The 22698-nt window shown below is 42.0% G+C and overlaps 1 protein-coding gene across 1 annotated transcript in view; it reads right to left on the minus strand.

Moving 5' to 3' along the window:
• The window catches only part of LOC111851973 (neurexin-2-like), a gene marked incomplete at its 3' end in the record, with an annotated part of 418474 nt that overhangs the window by 39335 nt on the left and 356441 nt on the right, over window positions 1-22698 (minus strand). Inside the window, exon 7 of the mRNA XM_023827376.2 lies at window positions 9620-9781. Within this exon, the coding sequence (XP_023683144.2) occupies window positions 9620-9781 (162 nt within the window). The remainder of the gene's footprint in view (window positions 1-9619; window positions 9782-22698) is intronic.

Raw genomic sequence — 22698 nt, forward strand, 5'->3', positions numbered from 1 at the left:
GCATGTAGGATTACCAGATAATTTGTAATCTTCCAATCAATTAAAAGGACTTCAATTTCATTTAAGCACTGAGGTCTTGCTGTGCGTTGTTTTGGTCAGTCTCATATAATCATGCCTGTGTCATTTAATGTTAACGTGAAACAGCTGGATGAGTTCTTCAATCATGAATACAAACCCCACACCTCAGATGACCAAAATGATATACTGTATATCTGTACCTAATGAGGTATATAACATAATGTGGTTAGCACATTTACAGAGTCTAGGTTGTGTTTCCCAAAACCTTCATAGCACATCTCTGAGGAGAAGCACGGCCCAGAGCAAAGCTAGTTTATTCAGTTTTTATTTATATGTATATTATTTATTAGGGCTGACTTCTAATAGTCGAGGATTCGACGATTCGTAGACGTCTGATTCGACTATGAACCTCATAGTCGAATAGTAGGAAAGTGTTATGTAACCAATGAGAAGCAGATAGAGGTCGACCGATATATCGGCCGGCCGATATATCGGGCCGATATTTAGCATTTTTTAATGTATCGGCATCGGCCGATATCCGAGTGCACTACGCCGATTTTCAGACAGGCACGTCTGCGGGCAGCCCAGTGTTATTGTTGCTGTGGAACAGCAATGACCTGTTTATTTAAGTAGTTTGCTATGAAATGTTGCTTTAAAAGAAAACGCGAATTACGCTATTGGGAACTGGGGTAATGATAATGAGCCTTCAACCAACTGTAGCTTACAGGTAACATTAAGGATCATTGATTCTAATAGAGTTCGTTTTGTGCGCTTATTGGTGGGCTCACAGACGTTTTTTAATCGTTAAAAATCATTTTAATTGTTAACATTTTAATTATTACCATATCAGCCCGATGTTATCAGTTATGTTTTTTTCTTGTGTCGGAGAGTTTCACTCTGTGAGTGTGTGGGGCGGAGCAGGCAGCTCTCAAATACTGCAGCGTGTGTGAGAGTTGCGTTACTCTGCCCTGATCACAGACAGCGCCGTCCTCGGAGACACAGAGCTGCTAAGAACAATGCATGGCGGAGAAAAGTGTTTGTTCGAAAGCGTGGTTACCATTTACTTGAGCTGATGCTGACAATGGTCCTTCTGTGCAACTTTTTTCATTTGAGACCGGAGATTCAAACAATTTTTCAGACGTCTAGATAAAAAGTGCATGACTTTGCGCAGTTAGTTTCCTCATTAAACATGTCTATCCTTTATACGGGCTTATACGTAGACAACGTCACAATCACTAGGGGCTTATATTGTCCTTGCATACAAGGCTGTGCAATACGACAGTTATTTTATTTTATTTTCCGGGATCACTAGATTCTGATTGTGAATTTGGCTTTAAATGAATAAAAGGTATTTGTTACACACCATGTTTTTCTTTTAGTTTTTTTTAACTCTTTTGTTTGAAATGGAAAAAATCTAGCTGCTATCTAAAAAAAAAAAAAAAGGTTCGACTATCAGTCGACTACGGCAAAATCGAACGAATCAGATTCGACTATGAAAATCCTTAGTCGAAAACAGCCCTATTATTTATCCTATATCATTATCTATACAATTTTCCCTTTGAGTGAGTCCAGAGCTGCACCAGTTGCACCGTCCTAAAGATGCCTCTAAATATGATCACTGTTACATGATAGAAATCATCATGTCAAATTCTCTCTCTCTGAAGTTACAATGATCACAGCACTATGAAGGGTTCAGGAAACACAGTCCTGGATTGGACTGTTGTAGTGTATGTGTGGAAGAAACTTTCCTGTGGTTAAAACATGCAAACTAAGCAAATCATTCAGGGCTAAAATTGGATTCATTTGGGACATCAGTCCTCAGTGCTCCAGGCTGGTGATGCAACTAATTTTCGAGCTTGACATCACACAAAATATGGCTAAAGTCACTACCCTGTTATTGATCTTTAATGTGATTAAGGCACACATTTCTGCAATGTTTAGTACTGATTTTAAAAACCCGTTGACATTTTCAGAAAGAAAATTACTCCAAAACAAATGATTAGCCCATGTTATGACTCTTTCCTAAAACTATTTACTATGGCTTTACAAAACATGGAAAAGACACCAATCTATATTAATCTGATGATATTAATTACCATATAGCCTTATAAGTAATATGAAGAGTTGTCTTACAGTGCTGCTAAAAAAAAGGAGGTGGTCTTCCCATCCATTACAGGCAGCAACAGCAATGATAGCTCACTTGCTTCTGTATGGTAAATGCAGGAAATGTGCCAGACTGGACATTGGCACAGCAATTGAAACATCAAAGAAAGCTTGACTTAGATTGTGCAGCAATAATAACAGGAATAATTTCCTCCATCTCCTTCTCTTTCTGCCCTCACCGGGGCCGCCGCTCTTTGCAGCTTAATTCTCCTTGGATAAGCTACATCTCTGTGCCTCCTTCATTCCACACTTCAGGCCCCCTTTAAGAGCCATTTCAGGCTTAATTACAGTCATTACAGATCCCCAGCCCACTGAAGTGCAGGAGAGAGAGAGAAAAGTCCCCCCCCTGCAGTTTCCCTGAGAGCGGGTTGTCTGTGTGAAGCCTGTGTAAGTAAGGTAATGGCCAATGAGTGACAGACTCATTTGTGTGAACCCTTGAAATTATGTTACTTTTTTGTGGTGGTTTAAGCACCAGGGCTGGGAGGTATTGTAATTTTATAATATGAGTACAAAACCAGCTAATGGAAATGAAACTGCAAAAAGAAGGCTGTAATAATCTGGAAACATTTAAATAAAATGAATGAATGAAATAATTATAAGGGGCATCGTTGGAGTGAGACACATACAGGCATGGGATCATGAAGTATACATGAGACAATCCAAAGTGAGACTTACAAGAATGTAAATTAAATTATTATTATTATTATTTCATTAAGTCTTTGACAGCATCCCTTGTTACGTGTTTATCATTATGACCACACCGGTTTATATGTGTCCCTCCATCCTGTGTTTCCCAGTCCTGACATTGTCATTTGTCTTTAGTCCGTGCTCCTGTAGGTCCTTGTGAAGACCTGCTTTTCTCAGCCATGAACCTGACCAGAGGCTATCGCCCTGCTCCACCGGAAGCTGGCAGTCCTATGTAATCCTGGAGGATTTGGCTGAAATCCAGCGACTGAGGACGAGGACCATCCTGACTCCAGATGCTGCTGAGCTGTCTTGCTCCTCCTACGGTTCTCTGCCATCCACCATCAGACCATGACCAAGTCTACCTCTTGCTGGCTGCCCCTGCTCATTCTGATGCCTTGCTATTGCGAGAAGTAGTTTTGCCCACAACTGTCCCTGGTTGTCATTTTGCCCACTGACTCTCTGCAGTATGAAGCCACACAGACTGCCACTGTCCAACCTGCTGGCTTCCTGCAGCTTTCCGCTGTTCATCGTGGCCCAGGAGAGGCCATGCTGCCAGCACCCAGCCCAGGAGAGGTCATATCACTAGCGCCCCATCCCAAGAGAGACTGGACCACTTGCACCCATCCCAGGAGTAGTCATATTATCTATGCCAGGCTTAGATGAGTTCATGTCACCCGCCAGAACATTGCTCAGTCCGGTCCAGAATGCAGTGTTGCATCTTGTGTGGTGTCTCTCTGGTGTCACATATATCATTGGATGCTTCGACTGAAATCTCCCTGCCTCGTCGAAGACTTGACAGCTATCCCACCGGCCTGGAGGAAACTATGTTTCTTGAGACCACTCCAGGAGAAACCACTAAGTATCAAAACCAACCGCAGTGCCCATCTCGCCTGACCCAGGTTCACCATTTTCCCTGAACTTATGCCGCCCGAGTCCCAGGCTCCCATCCCAGGAAGACCCGTATCTAGCCAGGGAGATGTTGCAACAGGCGAGTTCAACCCTGTCCCGCGGTCCCTCACAGAAGCCTCTCCTACCACTTCGTAGTCGCTGGAGCCTCCTACCTTCCTATCAGCATCTTCCTTGTTTCCTGCCATCACATCGGCATCATCCTTGTCTCCTGCACCCCTAGCTTCCTCCCTGTCTTCTGCCACTCCTGCCAAAATCCTCCTTGTCTCCTACTATCCCACTGGCACCCTCCTCATCTCCAGTCATCTTACCAAAATCCCCCATCTCACCCGCAACCTCATCGGTGCCCCTCTCTCGCCTGCTGTCTCTCCAGGGTGCTCCTCACCAGCCGTCCCGACAGTGTATCCTGAGGTCCCGCCAGTGTCTTTCTCACGTGCCGTCTCACTGGCCACCTGGGCTGCATTCCTTTTCCTTTTTCCACGTTCCTTTAGGAACACAATGCCTCCACAGCCTTCTCTGCACCTGAACCCCAGACCGTGGGTGGGTTGGTAGAGGCCACGCCTCAGGATCTTGAATGGGATCCTCTGGGCATCTCCCTAGGTCTGTTGCCTGGTTCCTGCTCCTGTCTGCCATACTCATTCACCAGACGGCAGGGAGTCCATGGGGCCACAAACCTGTCGAGCTTGAGGCACTCGACAACCCTGGGTTGGCTCCTAGGAAGGCCTGAAGGACTGCCTATCTCCCAGAGGAGCCCTCATGCCATCAGGAAGTCTGACAGTCCTGTGTTAGTCATCCCTCCAGCCTGTTCCCTGTACCCTTGTGAGGCCTGGACCTCAAATCATATTGGCCCTCCACCCTGGCCAGGCCAGCCATGACCTCTGCTCCCCTGTCGACCGGCTCTCCAAGTTCCCAGGTGCTCCCTAACCATCCTCAACATCCCACCATCACACCGCTGTCTCCGCTGTGCAGGGTTCTGTCCTGTTGGTTTTAAAGTCCTGCCCTCTGTGTTCCCCTGGTTTTTGACCCTGTTATTGTGCTCCATCTGTCCACCCTGTTTTCTTCTGGATCCTATGCTTGTCCTTGTATTTCCTAGTCCACTGATTGTGCCAGTGACCACTGTCCCCTGTCTGGGTCCTTGGAGCCCCAGTCTATGTGCTTGTCCCAGTCTTGTTGGTGCATGTTTGGTCTTTTTTTGTTTTGTATGCCTAGTCCAGTCTGGTGTTCTATCTTCCGAGTCCCCAGTGCAACATTACTGGTTCTGTCTGGTGCCTTCTTTCCCTAGATCCTGTGTCCTATGTGATCTTCCCCTGTCATGGTAATACCTCCTGTTCCCAGAAGGCAAGCCTTTGGGGGGAATACTATCACATGCTGTCTCCCTTAACCTGTCCTGTCTCTGTTTGGCCAGCTGATGTCACTGCTGTGCTCTTTCTTTGCCATATACAAAACTACAACTAGGTGAGAACTATAAATTTTGTTTCTGAAACCAACTAAAATAAAATAAAAACAAATGTCAAATAATTTACAAGGACCATTAATAAATATTATTTAGCTAAGTAATGTTTTATTTACCTTTAGGCCTCTTGTGCAATGCACCTGAACTTCACGACACTACATCCTGCTACTTTTCCCCTGGCCAATGAATGGTCAAGGTTTGCTTGTGTCACTCAGCAGAACTTCCGTGTTATCTCAGTTATGCCTGGCCTAGCACACAGCTCCTATATGCAACAGTCAAAGTTGGCCCCATGACGAAAATTACATCACAATTGCCTTGTGTATTGTGACGCTGCCGAGTGAAGCATCAAACAGGTCTTAATACTTCTTTGGTGAAGCCCACACAATGTGCACCTGATCTTGGACGTCTCATTGAAAATAAAGAGGAAGAATTTTTAATTAAGGTACATGTTTTAGGAAAACACGTTTAACAAAACCTACGACTGGTGCCAAAACATAATGAATTCCGTCATTATTTTACATTTTTTAAATGTATGAAGAAACCTGGTGTTCAAAATCTTTTGAAATGTCTTGTTTGAATGTATGTTCAATAAAGTTTATTTTAAAAGAATTTGCATATGTACAGAATGTGAGGGTGAAGGAAAGAAAAATATTCCAAAATAGAGACATGGATGGAGTATGGCCAGGATACTGTAGCTAGTGACCGAGATGCATATTCTTCCGAGCTGATGAGATTACCATAGGTGGTGGCTATTTTGAACATGTCAAAACAGTTTCTTTGTGTTGCGCCAGCAGCTTCTGGCTAGATCCTGATCTGTTTTTGCACTGGTTTGGACCTTTTGAACAATGGGCAATATGCTACTAAAAGCATAATATAAATTTGGTCAGAAAAACCAAGTTGAGGATGGGGTGCAGCATTGTGAGTATTGCGAAAGTTTGTGAAGACCAGGTCCAGTTTGTTCTCCCCTCTTCTTGGAAAGTTCATGTGTAATAGAACTTAGATATTTCTTTAGTTTTGCATGATAAAAGTCACCAGCAACAATGAAAAAATCATCAGGATGTGCTGTTTGAATCTGACCAACAGCCCGATAAAACACACACAGAGCCTCCTTAGCATTATAATCGGAGGGATGTATACAACCACTATAATCACAGTGGTAAACTTTAAGGATAAAAAGTAACACCAGTGGTGAACATTGGCTTCAGATTACTGCAGCATGTCTGCAACATTCTTTGTTGTCATAGACAGACAAACCTCCTCCAAAGGCCTCCGGATGATGAAGCAACTCTGTCCACTCAGAAGGCAGTTAGCCTGTCTAGTGAATAAGAACATTAGAACTTAAGAAATGTACAAACAAGAGGAGGCCATTAGGCCCATCAAACTCATTTTAAGAGATCTCAATCAATAGCTCAGAGTTGTTAAAATCTTATATAGCTCTGATTTAAAGGAACCCAGGGTTTTAGCTTGCGCTTCACTAACAGGAAGACTATTCCATACTCTAACTACATGCTATGTAAAGAAGTGCTATCTCAAATCCAGTTTAAAATGTTCTCTTGCTAATTTCCACCAAAGTCCATGAGTTCTTGTATTTGAACTAATATTGAAGGAACTATTTGGTTGAACAGTATCCAGACCTGTGTGGCCCTCTCCACCCTGCTCCGTCCCACGTGCTCCCCTTTTTCGCTTCCAACTACATCACCCACTCTTGGTTGAGCAGGAAATTAGTACCCCTTAACTGGCCCCTACCATAAAGGACCACCCAGCACTGGTAGTGTTCAAATAAATGAACCGTTGAAGGCTGAGGTTTAAAAGCAATGTACACAATACTTTATTTACAGAATTGTCACAAAAACAATTAAAAAGCTGGATCCATATCCTTACGCACACACACTGAAATTGTTACACGTTAAGAAGCCCTCTCTAGCCCATAAAAATACACTTAGCGGCAGGGAGATCCACCTTACGATGTCCTGGGTGGTATCCCAACCCTCAGCGTTAATCACACACACGAACCCCAGGTCCACACAGACCTAAAATTCACAATGAACACCACACATAAGGTCACAATAATTCCACAGTAACCAACGCAGTACCGATCAATTCAAACCTGCCGTGGCTTCACTCCTTTCCACTCTCCCTGCTTGCAGCCGAATCAAAACGCCTTTGACTGACTAGATATACTGTCATACATACTCTACTCGATCACTCCTGGGTCCTAAAGTCCTAGTTGTTACACCTGGATCATGTACAGTACCGCCTTTGTCTCCTTTGCTTGAGGCTGAAGTGATTCAGCTCAAATAACTTCTCCTCATGAGACATTCCTCTAAGACAAGGAATCGTTCTTGTAGTCCTACGTTGCACCTTTTCCAAGGCAGCAATGTCCTTCTTAAGGTATGGTGACCAAACCTGCACACAATCTTCTAGGTGGGGTCTTACCAAGGAATTGTATAATCTAAATATCACCTCCCTTGACTTAAACTCCACACACCTAGTGTCATGCCCCGATCGTCCACTCCTCTCATGTGCCACGGCCCTTCGTTAACCCCATGTGGATTCCCCGTGTTTACCAGCTGTTCCCGATCGTTGTCGATTAGTCCATTGTATTTAGTCCGCGTTTCTGTTTGTTTCCCCAGTCCGGTCATTGTATTGTCAATGTGTTATTGCCTGCCTTTTGTTGGATTAAACCCGTGTTCCCCTATTCACGGCTTCATTCGTCTGCTTCCACGTTGCATTATGACAACCTAGAGATATAACCCAACATTCTACTGGCCTTTTTAATTGCTTCCCCACACTGGCGAGAGTGGGACATGGAAGCATCAACATACAAACTGAGGTCTTTCTCATAATCAGCTTCCTGTATTTCAGTGGAACCCATAAAATATCTGTACTTTATATTTCTGCTCCCTGAATGTATTACCTTACATTTATTTATGTTAAATTTCATATGTCAGCTATCAGCCCAGTTGTAATTAAATCATGATCCCGTTGATCTTATAGATAAGTATTTCTGAAATAGTAAAGTTAAAGGTCGGCAAATAATATCCCTCATCTCTTTTAAAGCTATAGATAAGATGCCATCAGAGCCCTGCAATATATTTATTTTGAGCTTAGCTAGGCTTTGTAGCACATCAGCTTGAATTACATAGATTTTAGTCATAGATGCTGGATTAGTAATGAGTCGGTATGTTACTTGTATCCTCTAAAGTGAATACCCATGCAAAACAATAATTAAACTCATTAACTATATCAATATCATTTTCAATTATAAGACCTTTACTATCCTCCAGATTAGTGATTTCAGCTTTTAGAGCTCTTTTGGAGTTAAAATTTTGTCCTCACGTGTCCTGAGGATAATCAAGTCAAACAGCTTGGCTGAGAAGCTGCTGGTGTTCTTCTGCTGCTCCTCCATTGAGGGCGTGCTGACATACTGTATCCCAGCATGGTGTGCCGGCTGTTCAGCAGCAGACAGAAAAGCTCTTCAGAGAGAATTTGCAGGTGGCACCACTGTGGTTGGGCTAATCTCAGGAAGAGATTTGAAAACTATGCAGCACAGACCATTATCGGCTGTCCTCTATTCTCACTGGAGGATGTTTTTATCTCTCACTGCATCAGAAGAGCCACTAGTTTCAGTAAAGACTCACATGCTGGTCACTACCTCACCTCTTCCTGAGATTAGCCCAACCACAGTGGTGCCATCTGCAAATTGAATTATGCTATTTGTGGGATAAGTTGGAACCTTCATAATGCATTACAATGATCAGAATAAGATTACGGATGCTTTACACTGTATTTTGATGGTACCTATAGCTGCATTATAGATGAGAGTTTCACGAAGCATTCATAATGCATAAACATAGCAATAATGTTATGAATGTGTTCATAGATTCTTATAGACATGACATTCGTAGTGTTACCCAAATCATTAATGTTTTTTAATATTTCAGCTTTATTTCATGTAATAACATAATAAAAATTCTGTATAATAAGATGTTTGTTTTGTGCTCAATTTCATCTGCAGTTTTGTAATTTTTTTCCACAACTCTTGCTCAGGATTTGATTACAGAAATAAATCATGATCTACCTGGATTCATGCATTTCATTCAGTGTTTGTAAATTCTGATATATCCAGATGAAGGTGGAATATTCTTGGTCACCTCTGTCTTTGTACTCGATCTGCCACCTCCTACACATGCACTGTGCATGTGCACTGTGGCTCAAGATTGCAAGGACATACTGCTTCCAATGAACCTATATTTTACTAATTTTACCTGAAACAATTGTTTTTTAATCGACCAATCATTTAGCCTAATTGATTCACCCGCTGGGCATGTTGATAAGGCAATCTAGCCTAATGGTAATGAACGCTTTGTTTATCACAGGAACTGCACTCACATCTTTCAGACAGCCCATGAAGTTGTTGCTCACTGGAGAGCCAGGCAGGTCTGCAGTGTTGGGACTCCCTCCAATGTAGAAGAAGTCATCGGAGCCCAGCATGGTGTAGTCCTCCTGGGTGTACCCTGTGGTGGTCAGGATCCCATCCACTGATATAGTGACCTAAGGAAGCCAATGCCGGAAGAGAGGGCAGAATTTGGAGAGAAGTGAAGAGCATGGATAAACACTCTGAAAAGCAGCTTTGGCTACCCCCTACTGAGATCTTATCCAAAATACTCCTGAGAGAGTCTAACACAGGGAATTTTTCATGAGTGCAGTTGGCAGGTTCAGCCACTAGGAGAGGCTAAGTCAGAGATACTGCAAACATGACATACTGTATCATGAAATGTGTGTATTAGTAGATTTTTTGAGAGTATTTCACTGTACAGTTACACCAGCAGAGTATATATTAAGATAATTACATTGATGGATATTTATTATTATTTTAGTGGATTAAGGCTACAGTTATACATTTTATTTAGCATTTTTTTGCCTTAGGATTTTGAAAACAATATAATACATATCAGGTATTGGGGTACCGTCTATACTTTATATACTTTTAAATTAAAAAAATAATGTATCTGGCCTTGTGTATTAGCACATATGAACATCTTTATGCTCATGTTACACGTAAATGATTCAGTTTGGGTGGTTAAGAGTTAAGAAATAAGTGTACAAATGTAACACTGCAAAATATGTTAAACATTATAACCATTTTCAACTCAAAATATGCAGCAATCAATATTAGTCGTTACTTTTTTAATATGTTTATCAAGGAATTCTGCTCATTAACCAAGAAGGAATGGCAAAAAGATTGAAAACTATAACACTGGCACAGAAATATAACTATCTTTCTTTTGATTGAAACTTTCCTTTGTGTGTTCAAATCAATAGAACAATAGGTATCAAATCAGCACAGCTATCAAATACAACAGAAGAAACATTAATTGTAACTACTGATACAACTTTGTTTTATGATTTTAAAACTATAAGTGGTGGTAAGCATTACAGTTCTTTGGGTGTCTGCTGACTCCAATAATATTGTATCCAAAATGAGAAAGAAGAAGCATCCTCATTACACTTCAAATTTTAACTTTACCCAAAACAAGATTTTGTGCAGCTGAATTAGAACAAAATATATCAAATACAGCAGGCATAAGAATCGAAGTAGCAGATTCAGTAGAGATGCATATCTAGTTTGCGGTTCGTTATAGAAATTTGTTCTGAGTTACAGTAGGTTTATTAATTCAGAAAATATTTACTTTGCTATTGTTTAATTTTTGCTATGTCATTTTAAGAATTTATAGGAATTGTTTAAAAAAAATTACAAATTTGAAAGTCAAGTGGAATTATTTTGTATTATTTCTATGACTACAGCAATGTGATGATGAAGAACAGAGCATAACTATGGGAGGGAAGTTTTGTCTGTGTTTTAAAGGGCTGCAGCTAAAGGTACATCCCAGCACAGGGGGCAAATGTCCTGGTAACTGCACTCCTGAGAAATTGCCCCAGTGACTCTCCTCTGTACTTTCCCCTGAATGGGGCAACACATTTTTATGTCTGGTGCTGCTAAATATCCTGGGAGAATGAGGATATATTGCAGTGGGGAAGGTGGTGGTGGTGGTGCTGGGGGGGCGGGGGGGAGGTTATCCTAACTCCAGGTGTTCAGGTGGTGGGAGAGAGCCACGTGTCTTCTGTATGGCCAGTGCAAGGTCCTGGCAGTCTGCTGCAGGAGCAGGCATGTGTGGATGTATCTGGACCCAAGGACTCTTCACACCTGCAGAAAGACCTCACATTCTCTTTATCATTGTAGAAGAGCTTTGGCATAGCTGATGCTGAATTAGTATGTTAGACAAAAACATCACAATAATAATTGTCCTAAATTCAGAGACAAGCCTGAAACTGAGTAAATCAGATCTTCCTGGAACCATGTGCCCCGGATGACTGAGTACTTCATAAATCGTTAATAAACAAACTCTGCCAGCCACTGGCCACCTGAGAGAATTCCATCACTAGACAAGAGGATTAACTCACATTTTGGCCCTAAATGTGTGTGCTGCTCTGACTGGGAACCATTTCTCTGGCATGATCGAGGAGGTTCAGGAGGAAAGTGAGCAGCCACATAAAACGCAGGAGCTTCAGGATGTGCTCGGGAATGGTGCCTGCCTTCACTGAGAGCCCATGACCGACGAACACGCCACACAATAACTGTTACATATACAGAACTTAGAATGCAGCCAGAAAGCCCATCACTTATGAAAACAACACTTTGCAGTTACACAGGCCATATACATCACAGGCCATATACATCACAGGCCATATACATCACAGGCCATAAGTGGAAATAAAGAAAAAAGTGTACAGTTACCGGCATGATTTGCACCACACCCCTCATATCTTTAAAAAGCATAAATTTATATGTGCATTTAAATTAATGGTAAATGGTAATGTCGTAACCGTGGAATGCGTGTTTTGTTGGTGTTTAACCGTGAGTGTTGTGTAAATTGTTGGCTTCTATGTTTGTGCTATTGCTAGTACTAAACCTATAATGGCTGTTAATAAAGTGAGCACCTTTCATTTTCAAAGAGCTGTCATCCCCCCCCCCCCCCACACACACACACACACACACACATACACCCAAGTAGTACATTTTTTGTTGGAATGTTTGCCGTTTAATGCACTTATTGTAATGTGATGGCTTGTGGGGTTGCTTTTTGAAATGGTTAACTTCATATGTCTTTTTGTCAAATAAAATATTTCATTACCAATTTACTTAAAGCCATGTTTATAGTTATTTATAAAGGCATTCATAACAAATAATTATGCATTTAGAAATATTTATAAACATGGCTTTAAGTAAAATGGCAAAAGACATTATAGACATGCATACTTAAATGCATTATGAAGCTCTCATCTATAATGCACTATATATGCCTTTATAATGTATTATAATGTTCACTATAAGCATTAAGGATGCTTTGTACTACATTATAAATGTAACTATAGCGCATTATAGACGAGAGCTTCATAGATAAACATGTATAATAAACATGGCTAATTGGTGTTAAATCTTTTTATATTTTAGCCATGTTTAGAATGCCTTAAGAATGCATCATAATGCATCATAAATGTGTTTATAAATTGCTAAAACCATGACCTTAAGTAAAGTATTACCATTATTTTTCTTTATAAAGATAAGCTTTGGTATTGAAAAAAAAATCTTGCAATACTGTCTCATTAGCTATATTCTCACCAATCTTCCTTGCAATGAAAAGAAAACAGAAACACACACAGCAAAAACCTCCCCCGTGTTGGGATCCCTCCCCTTCTATCACACACACAGTAAACCATTGGAGAGCACCTCTCACTGGCCTGCTTTGTACCGAAGAAATTGCTAGGAAGCTGAGGTACTCAGCACTCAGAAACAAAGCCCATTCTTAAGCAAAAGAAAGGTTGTTATAAAGGGATTGAGGTGTGGCTCAGAGGGTTAAGCCTGTGTCCCTGATCAGAAGGTCACATGTTCAAATCACAAGGTCAGCAGAGGGATTCCACAGCTGGGTCCATGAGCAAGGCCTTTAACCACAATTGTTCCTGGGACCTACTGACTGTATATACAGTATGTAATGTAGGTTCTGTATCAACACAATTAGAAAAACTTGAATCCATTCAATTAGTCATATAACAAGTGTGCTAAGATAATCGCAGGAAGAACCGCCAGCTATACAGCAGCATACTGTCTTACAAAACATGAATGGTACAAATGTCACATTATTGCTTCATTGTTTTTGTAAAATGTGACACTAAAACATGCTTAAAAGTCTTTCATTTCTATTGGTCTTTGTGGTGAAATGACAATAAATTCTCTGAATTATTCTGATATATTAAAATACAGATTATTTTCAAATTCAGCATGAAATTGTGACACTGTGAAGCCCTGCATGCTCATCCCTGTCTTTTTACTAGATAATTATCTTATTATATGCTCTGCTTTAAATGATACATTTATCACAAAGAATTTTCAATATATCAGTCGTATTTGGTGTAACTGCAAAAAGTCTAATTTAGCAGACACAGAAAGAATATGGATATATGATGTCATTCCACATACATAAAAATAATATAAAGGGAGGTACTAATATATTTTAGTGTGTGTTCTGATCTGAAATTTTAGTATAAAATTCATTCTTTTTCCTGCTTTTCCTTTAAAGGGAAGTAATAAAAACTCCCTTTGAATCAAATGTCTGTCCTGATGAAGCAGACTGCATGTCTATGCATACATATCAAGTAACATAGCACAGCCTAACAGGCAGGTTGGGCTCAGAACTGTCCAATTTGAATTGCCATCATCAAAGTCCAGGACAAGAACAAATATAAATCTTACAATACCTACAAAAAAAAATCAATGACTATGGTAAGAATAATGGGGTTGATTCTCCTATGCATGAAAGTCAAAAAAGCACATAGCTTTTTACTTAAGTGCATTCTCGCATTCACTGAACTCTGGGCTTTACACATGCTTAGGCTAGATATGCACTTTGAATATAGAAATACCAAAATATGACCATGTTGCATGTTAATGGCTCTTACACTTAAGTGATTTTAATTGCACTTTTCACTATGACACTGGTGGCCTGTATTATGTCATGTGCTTCTACATGGCCAAATGTAATATTGCAGTGTTTGCTGGAGCAACTGGAGAAACCTGGACCCAAACATCAACAAAGAGGCTCCAAAGAAGATACTGTGAGTGGAAGCAGAATTGAAGCATGCAGGCCAGCGTTCCGGCCCGGCTAAAAGCTAACCCCTTCAAGCCTCCACTTCATTTTCCTTGCGAATGTCCAATTGATTTGGAACAGGATGGATGAAATCCGACTGCAACTCACAACAAAGAAGAATTTAATTAACTGCTGCTGCATGATTCTGAAAGAGATGGAGCTAGATAGCTTGACTCCGAATAAAGCTATCAAGCTAGCAGGACAAAACAAGAGGACAGGACAGTGAACTCTGTTAAAAAGAGCAGTAGTGGTTTGTGCATCTATATCAACAACTCCAGGTGCTTGAACACTGCCATCACCAACAGACATTTTTGCCCTGACCTAGAATTTCTGCCGCTCTAGTGCAGGCCTTCCATGTTTAAGTTGGCGCTGTGTATATTCCTCCACATGCTAACTCTAAACTAATGTTAGCACAACTGCATGGAAATTCCACTGTAACATATCTTGCGCAACTAGAGAAAACAGAACAAAGTATTAGGACTGGACTTCCGGGTGGCGCTACAGCGAGATGGATGTGTAGAGGTGAGCTCCTCTGACTCAGATTTGGTAAAGTAGGTCCTAGAAATATGAATCCTATTGAAATCATCTTAACTCGAGAATGAAAGGAGGGAAAGCGCAAAGGAGTCATAAGAACAATAAGAAAATGAATAAACCTCAATAAAACTCGGACATGGCTACGACTGCTGAGCACAGAAATAACGACAAGGCATGGCTCGAAACTCTGGCGCTACCTTACAAATAGCAGAAAGACTTTAAACAAGATATGAGATGGGACCTGAGTGAATTTAAAAATGATGTTAGGAAAACTATGAAAGATGACCTCACTGAGTTTAAAGAGAAAGTTTTGCAAGAACCACAAGCACTATGGAGGTCAAAACACAGATAGTAGACCTGAAATTAACCTGCTTGGAACTGCAAGGCACACCACTGACAGTAGGAGGCAGGATAAGATAGTTGAATTGCAGAGCCGATCTAGAAGAAATAATCCCTGAATTTATGGCGTACCAGAAGAAAAAGAGTGGAGATCAGTAACTGATTTTGTAAGAGAGCTGTTCAAAAGCCATCTCAACTTGCCTGATGAAGTTGAGCTTCACACAGAGCATTGGTCCAAAAGCCAGCTGCAACCTCATCTCCGAGATCAATAATAGTGAACTTTCTACAGTTCCACACTAAAGAGTTGGTCTTAAGAAAAACTTGGCAATGAAAGATTGAAATCAAGGGCAAGCAACTTTACTTTGATAACAACTCTGCAGCCAACATTATGGAGAAGCGCAAGGCATATGGAGCCATTAAAGTAATACTGAAAGAGAAGTGGATCCGGTTCCAGACAACCTATACCAGGGGTGTCAAACTCAATCGCACAGGGGATCAAAGCTCAAAGCACACTTTAGGTTGCGGGCCGAACCGGATAAACATTTATTGAACAGATTAAAATAAAAAATTTTTGCACATAAATATGACTTGAAACTGACAGGATACAATATTATTCCAAAATAAATAAACTTAAACTTAAAATAACTTAAAATATTTTGCTCTCCATAAAAATATCTCCTGTCAAAATTATACAAATTCAAAATATGAATATGCTGCGCAAAAAACCTGAAAATATAAATTAAAATTGTGCTTTTAAGTGAAAATTAAAATAATAACAAATCAAAACATTCCATTTTCTTTGCTCTTGTGCCATTCTGTCAGAGCTGGATGCTTGGCATCTTTTCTTGGCAACTTGTTTGTTTATGTTTGGGGTAAGGTTCTGTGTTGTATAGATTCTCTCTCAGCCAAATTAGCTCCACAAACAAGACACATGGGTTAACCAGCAATGTCAGTAAACATATACTCAGCCTCCCACCGGTTTTGAAAGGCTCTGTTTTCTGAATCAACTTCTCTCGGCCATTGTTAGGGGCTAGCTTTGACTTGAAATTAGGGTTGTATACATCAACAGACGCTTGATTGATCTGACGTAATTGATGCGGGAATGATCGTAGGTAGCCTATCGTTCGGTAAGGCAGCTGTTGCGCTGCATTATGGGATTTGTAGTTTGTGTGTTATCGCCGGGCCATTAAAAAAAAGATATATAAAATGATCTTGCGGGCCGGGTATAATTGTACGCCGGGCCGGATGTGGCCCACGGGCCTTGAGTTTGACACATGTGCCCTATACCAAGATGCGAGTTCAATGGGACTCTGGACTGTGGATTTACTGGAGTGCGGAAGAGGCAGCCCAGGACCTGAATAAATGCGGATTCCAGGTGACAGAGAACGAACGCCGTGGTGGCCATGGAAGGGCCTGAATGAGCTGTTGCCATAGAAACACACCAACACTTCATTCAGAGCAGCCCAACATGCAAGAGAGAGGCTCACTGAGTTTAGAAGAGAATCACAATGTCAGAAATGGTGCGGTTTAATCACTTGTAGTGAGGAAATTTGAATGTTATTGATCTATTTTAATTTAGATTTTTAAACTTCCTGTTGTAATTTTTTTAGGCAAAATCAAGAATTTGTCTCTAACTGGTTTTATTTAAAATGAAGCAGATAGCCTTAAGGTTTTTCATTTCTTATTTAGTTGTTCAATTTTTTTGTCTACTTTCTTTTTTTTGGTGAACCACAATTTGAAAATACTAGCTCTCGGCCACATCTTTAGAAAGACTTACAACTTATTTCAACAAACTTGTGAAACTGACTGAGGAAATGGCATAAGTAAGCACTAAATGTTGGACATTTCTGGTATATGTGAGTGTTTTTTCACTAGTAGGGAGGGGTCCTACATATATGAGGCACTCTCCTCCCACCAACAGAGAACACAAATTCATCCTTCTTTATGGAAGTCACAAAGTTCTGTGTTCAATTGATGTTATGTTTCATTTATTGTTTTTATGCTAGGGTCTGGATTGCAAAATAGTTTCATGAATGGGAATGGCAGGGAATAACATTAAGATACTATCGCTGAATGTTAATGGTCTGAATTACCCTGTTAAATGTCAGATAATAATGGCTAAATTAAAGAAGGACAAATTGTAGACTATATATTTACAGGAAACATATTTTTCTCGGGGTGGGAAAGTGAGAAGCGTAGGAGGTTTAGCTATACACTGCCCGGCCAAAAAAAAGTTGCCATTTGAATTTATTTCAGGAAATACTTAAGAGCCAATGGCTGGATCATTATTACAGCTCAGCGACGTTATGCAGCACTAAAGTAAAGTCAGCTGAGTACCTGCATCTACTGAATGGCCAGGTTACACCTCCATCCAACATCAATGGATTTTTTTCTTCCCTGTTGGCATGGGCATATTCCAGGACAAGATTCATTGGGTTCGAATTGTCAAAGAGTGGTTCAGGAAGAATGAGGAATCATTTTCACGCATGACTTGGTCACCACAGAGTTCTGACCTTAATGTCATTGAAGGTCTTTGGGATGTGCTGAAGGAGGCTTTACGGAGTGGTTCAACTCACGTGTCAATACTGAATCTCGGTGAGAAATGAATGCAAATCTGGATGGAAATAAAGGGTGAGATGTTGCATAAGCTTGTGGAAACAATGCCATGACAAATGTGCGCCATAATCAAAGCTAAAGGCGGCCCAATGAAAAATTCAAATGGCAACTTCTTTTTGGCTGGGCAGTGTATTTTACAGTACTTTCCAGCATGTTGTAGAAGAGGTGTGAATATACTAATTTCCAACTCAGTGAAATTTGAATGTACTAAAGTAATCAGTGATAAGAGGGAATATTTATTATTGTGAAAGGGAAATTTGAAAATGATATAGTGATTGTAATGTACACTGAACAAAAATATAAACGCAACAGTTTCAGTTTTGCTCCCATTTTGCATGAGCTGAACTCAATGATCTGAAATATTTTCTACATACACAAAAGACCCATTACTCTCAAATATTGTTCACAAATCTGTCTAAATCTGTGTTAGTGAGCACTTCTCCTTTGCCGAGATAATCCATCCCACCTCACAGGTGTGGCATATCAAGGTGCTGATTGGATGGCATGAATATTGCGCAGGTGTGCCTTAGACTGCCCAAAATAAAAGGCCACCCTGAAATGTGCAGTTTGATCACACAGCACAATGCCACAGATGTCGCAACGTTTGAGGGAGCGTGCAATTGGCTGACTGCAGGAATGTCTACCAGAGAATTTGGCAGTACATCCAACCGGCCTCACAACCGCAGACCACGTGTAACCACACCAGCGCAGGACCTCCACATCCAGCATGTTCACCTCCAGGATCGCCTGAGACCAGCCACCCGGACAGCTGCAGCAACAATCGGTTTGCATAACCAAAGTATTTCTGCACAAACTGTCAGAAACCGTCTCAGGGAAGCTCATCTGCATGCTCGTCGTCCTCATCGGGGTCGGGACCTGGCTGCAGTTCGTCGTCGTGACCGACTTGAGTGGGCAAATGCTCACATTCGATGGCGTCTTGGATGTACAGTACTGCCAAATTCTCTGAAATGCCTTTGGAGACGGCTTATGGTAGAGAAATGAACATCCCTAGAGGAATACACAACTACAGTTATAGACTACATCAGTTCCTGTGTAGACAATGTTACCAGCAGGAAGCTGATTTGTGTGTTTACAAACCAGGATCCATGGATGACATGAGAAGCATGTAACCATTGTAAAACTCAGGAGGCAGCTTACAGAACAGGAAAGGCAGGAGTATACAGCACAGCCAGGTCTGACATAAAAAAGGGTATCAAGGCCACTAAGCTAAAACATAAACAGCAGATTGAAATTCAACAATTCAACCAGTCCTTGACATGTCTGGAAAGCAATTAGGGCCATTACAGACTGTAAAGGGACAACATATCCCTCTGCTTATTACTTTCACCGAGAAACTGAAGATCTTCTATGCTTGGTTTGATAGGGAAAACAGTGATTAAGTGATGCAGACCCTCCTTTCAAAAGAGGACACACCCATCCTCAGCCCTCAAGAAGATAGACCCTGCCTCCAAACCCTCATCCCTAGGAAAGCAGCCAGATCAGATTACCTTAAAGAGTCTGTGTATCAGCTCACAGAGCTCTTCACTAACATCTTTAACCTTCTCCTTGGCCACATCCTGTGTTCCTACCTGCTTTACGACATGTACAGTAATTCCAGTTCTTACACATTCAGCTGCCACATGTCTGAACAATTACAGACCTGTGGCACTCATTTCCTTACCAGCCAGATGTCTGGGGAAGCTGGTAATGAGGCACATCAGAAGCATCATGTCAGCCTCAGCATCAGTTTGCCTAGAGACAAAACAGATCAACAAAAGACACAATAGCCATATTGGCCCCTATAATCTAATATATACATGACCACACACACACACACACACACTAATTTAATCTCACTAGTTTCTCAAGGGTCTGGGTGAGTACAGGAGCTGAGTACCTCTTTAACAATTTCAGTTCATTTGTGGTTCCTTTATCACATAAATTCCTATGCAACTCAGAACTTGATTTTTCTGTTGGGGAACACAGGACTGGGATGCACATATATACGACATTGACGAGGGAGAAAACAAGAGGCAGCAGGAGTGATTAACATGAGGTCAGGAATGAAAGGTAAGACAAATGAGTAACAGGTTGGGGGTCACAGAGTGGGATTTAGGGCAAGGCCCAGAGGGTCCTATTCCAAATCCTTGTGCTAGGCATTGTCAGGGTCGGCCCAAGGTGGCCTGGCGGCAACCAGGGGGTGAAGCAGTAGCCTGGCTATGGCCAGGGAGTTGGGCGTTGGCCTGGCTGCAGCAGGCAGGGGACAAGGAGGCCGCCTAGGCGTTGACAGGAAATGAGGAGGCTGCCTGCAGGACATCAGGAGATGAGGCAGGTGCCAACGGGACATCAAGGTACCTGCACGGCATCAGGAGACTGGGCTGGATCTGACAGGATGTCAGCAGACTGGGCTGGAGCTGGCGAGACATCAGGAGACTGGACAGGAGCCAGTGGGATATCAAGAGACGAGGTGAGGTCAAGACACCTGGAGATGAGCTTGGGTGGAGCCAGGACACCTGGATCAGGTTCGGGCTAGGCATGAGCTGAGATACTGCCATTCTTTGGCACGGAGCCTGGGATGAGTGGGCAGAGAGACTCTCTCTGGGCTGGGAGCCTGGAGTGCAGGCAGAGCAGCCTTTTCTGGGCCAGAAGCCTGGAGGACGAGCAGAGAGGCTCTCTTTGGACCGGGAGCCTGGCTTAGAGTCTCCAGGGGCACAAGGGGCTCTGGGCTGGGCACTGGAGTGGCGGAGACCTCACCTGGGCCAGGTATTGGCTGAACTGGACCAAGTAGGATGATCTCTGGTGTGGGTTCGGCCCACTTCCTTTGTTTCCTCTTCTTAAGCCTGAGGAACATCAGGGAGCCAGTGGGTGAATCTGCGTTGAGCTGAGTGACCTCATGCAGCGGAGAGTTGGTGTGCTGGGTGGCCTCTGGGTGGAAGCAGCAGGCTGAGTGGTTTCAGGAGGCAAAGAGGCTGCAGTCTCACCCTTGGTGATTCCCCACACCTCAGCCAACATGCACTGGACCTTACCCACCTCTTGAGGATCCACACCTTAGATAAGTTTTGCAAGCACCCTCTCCGGTGACCAGAAGGTGGCTTGGGGATCCTCCAGACCATGGGATTAGTCCTCAGCTCCAGGGTGTTGTCTAGATGGGACAAAAGTTGTGCAAAAGTCCTCCACTTGGCGCTGTCAATCCTTTGGACCCTCAAATCTGAGGTAGTCAAGGTATCTGGTCTGCAGGATGCAGAGAGGCGTGAAAGATGGAGCAAAAGTGCAGGCTGCAAGGATCGTTCGGGAGTGCAGTCATTCTGTCATGTGCTGAAGTGATTAACACGAGGGCAAGAACAAGGAGTAAGACAAATGAGTAACAGGCATGGCTTGATAGGGCATGACAAGGAAGACACAGCAGGGCCAGGTGGATGTGACGGGCAGGACAAGACAGTTCTATAAAACTATAGAAACATCAGAGTATATAAACGTATACAAAGTATATAAAAGTAGAGATAAAGGTTATAAGAAAATATGACAAAATATGCAGGTTGCAGTCACAGCTTATTTTAGTTTTTAACTGGTGGTGTTAATGAACACAATGGCCTGGGACTAGAAGCTTCTCCTGAGCCTCTCAGTCTCAGCCATAAGACTCTAGAGGCACCTTTTTGTCCTGGTGATTCACTCGACATGCTGTTTCACCCTCTGCAGGCCTCTGTGGCTAGGACAAGCTACACATGATATAAATAGTATGTTAGACAGCTCATTTTCAGCTCATTAAGCCTAAGACTGGGCCGGTCAGTTATATTACATGACATAAGCAGCCACCTAGGGTGCCAATTTCCAAGGAGGCGCCGACTTGCCAGCCAATTTCACTTAGCTTCGCCCATGGGTTGGCAGAGGTGATGCTCACCTATGGTGCCACATCGGCTAGGATCAGCCCTAGCCTAAGAGAATGAGAATTGCAGATCTGTCAATGCACATTACTCTTTTCCTTACATATATAACAGCAATATTACATAAAATTCTTCAGTGGAATAAGAAATTTAATCAAGCTTCAACCTTGCAGGTTTTTTGACATGACCTGTGCCTACAGCCTCTTGAACAATGTTGTTTCCGAGTGCATTAGTGCTTCATTTTGATGAAGATAAAACTCTGTATTGAGGTTAGTGTTCCAATTGAGTACTTAATTGGACCTCATTTACCTGCGAATTGAATGAACAGCGTAATTAAGATAAGTTTGATGAAGATGTAGTATATTACTGTTGTGTTGAATTGAATTTATATTGGCCAAGAAACGAGGCATCATGCTCATAGAATTGTGTTTTTTTTTGCCTATTTCATGTAATTATGTGACTGAGAGTACATCTAATTCTTTAAGGTAATTCAGTGCAACACTGGTTCTTACAGTGGCTGTGGTCACTGTGGTGTGTATCAGGGGAGTCAGTACTGAGATAGCAGTGATCCTCAAAGCTAACTGTTCATAGGGGCAGAGAGAGTACAGCTGACCAGCTGGCTGTATCCTGCTGACCTCTGTGGTAGTCAACGGCAAGGAAAGTACTGCTATTGTAGGTGCTGATCGCCCCCTGCTGGCGCATCAAGATGGTCACATCATACTTATGCAAGTATTCTGGCCCCTGAACAACTATATCATAGTAACAAAAAAAAATCTAAATTTAAGATCAACATTAACTGATAATAAAATAAAACTGGAGTGGCACGGTGGTGCAGTGCTTGGCACTGTCACCAAACTCCTCTCCACTATCGCTCTGTGTGTGTGGAGTTGGCATG

Source organism: Paramormyrops kingsleyae, chromosome 10 (genome assembly GCF_048594095.1).
Source record: "Paramormyrops kingsleyae isolate MSU_618 chromosome 10, PKINGS_0.4, whole genome shotgun sequence".
NCBI classification, from domain to species: Eukaryota; Metazoa; Chordata; class Actinopteri; order Osteoglossiformes; family Mormyridae; genus Paramormyrops; species Paramormyrops kingsleyae.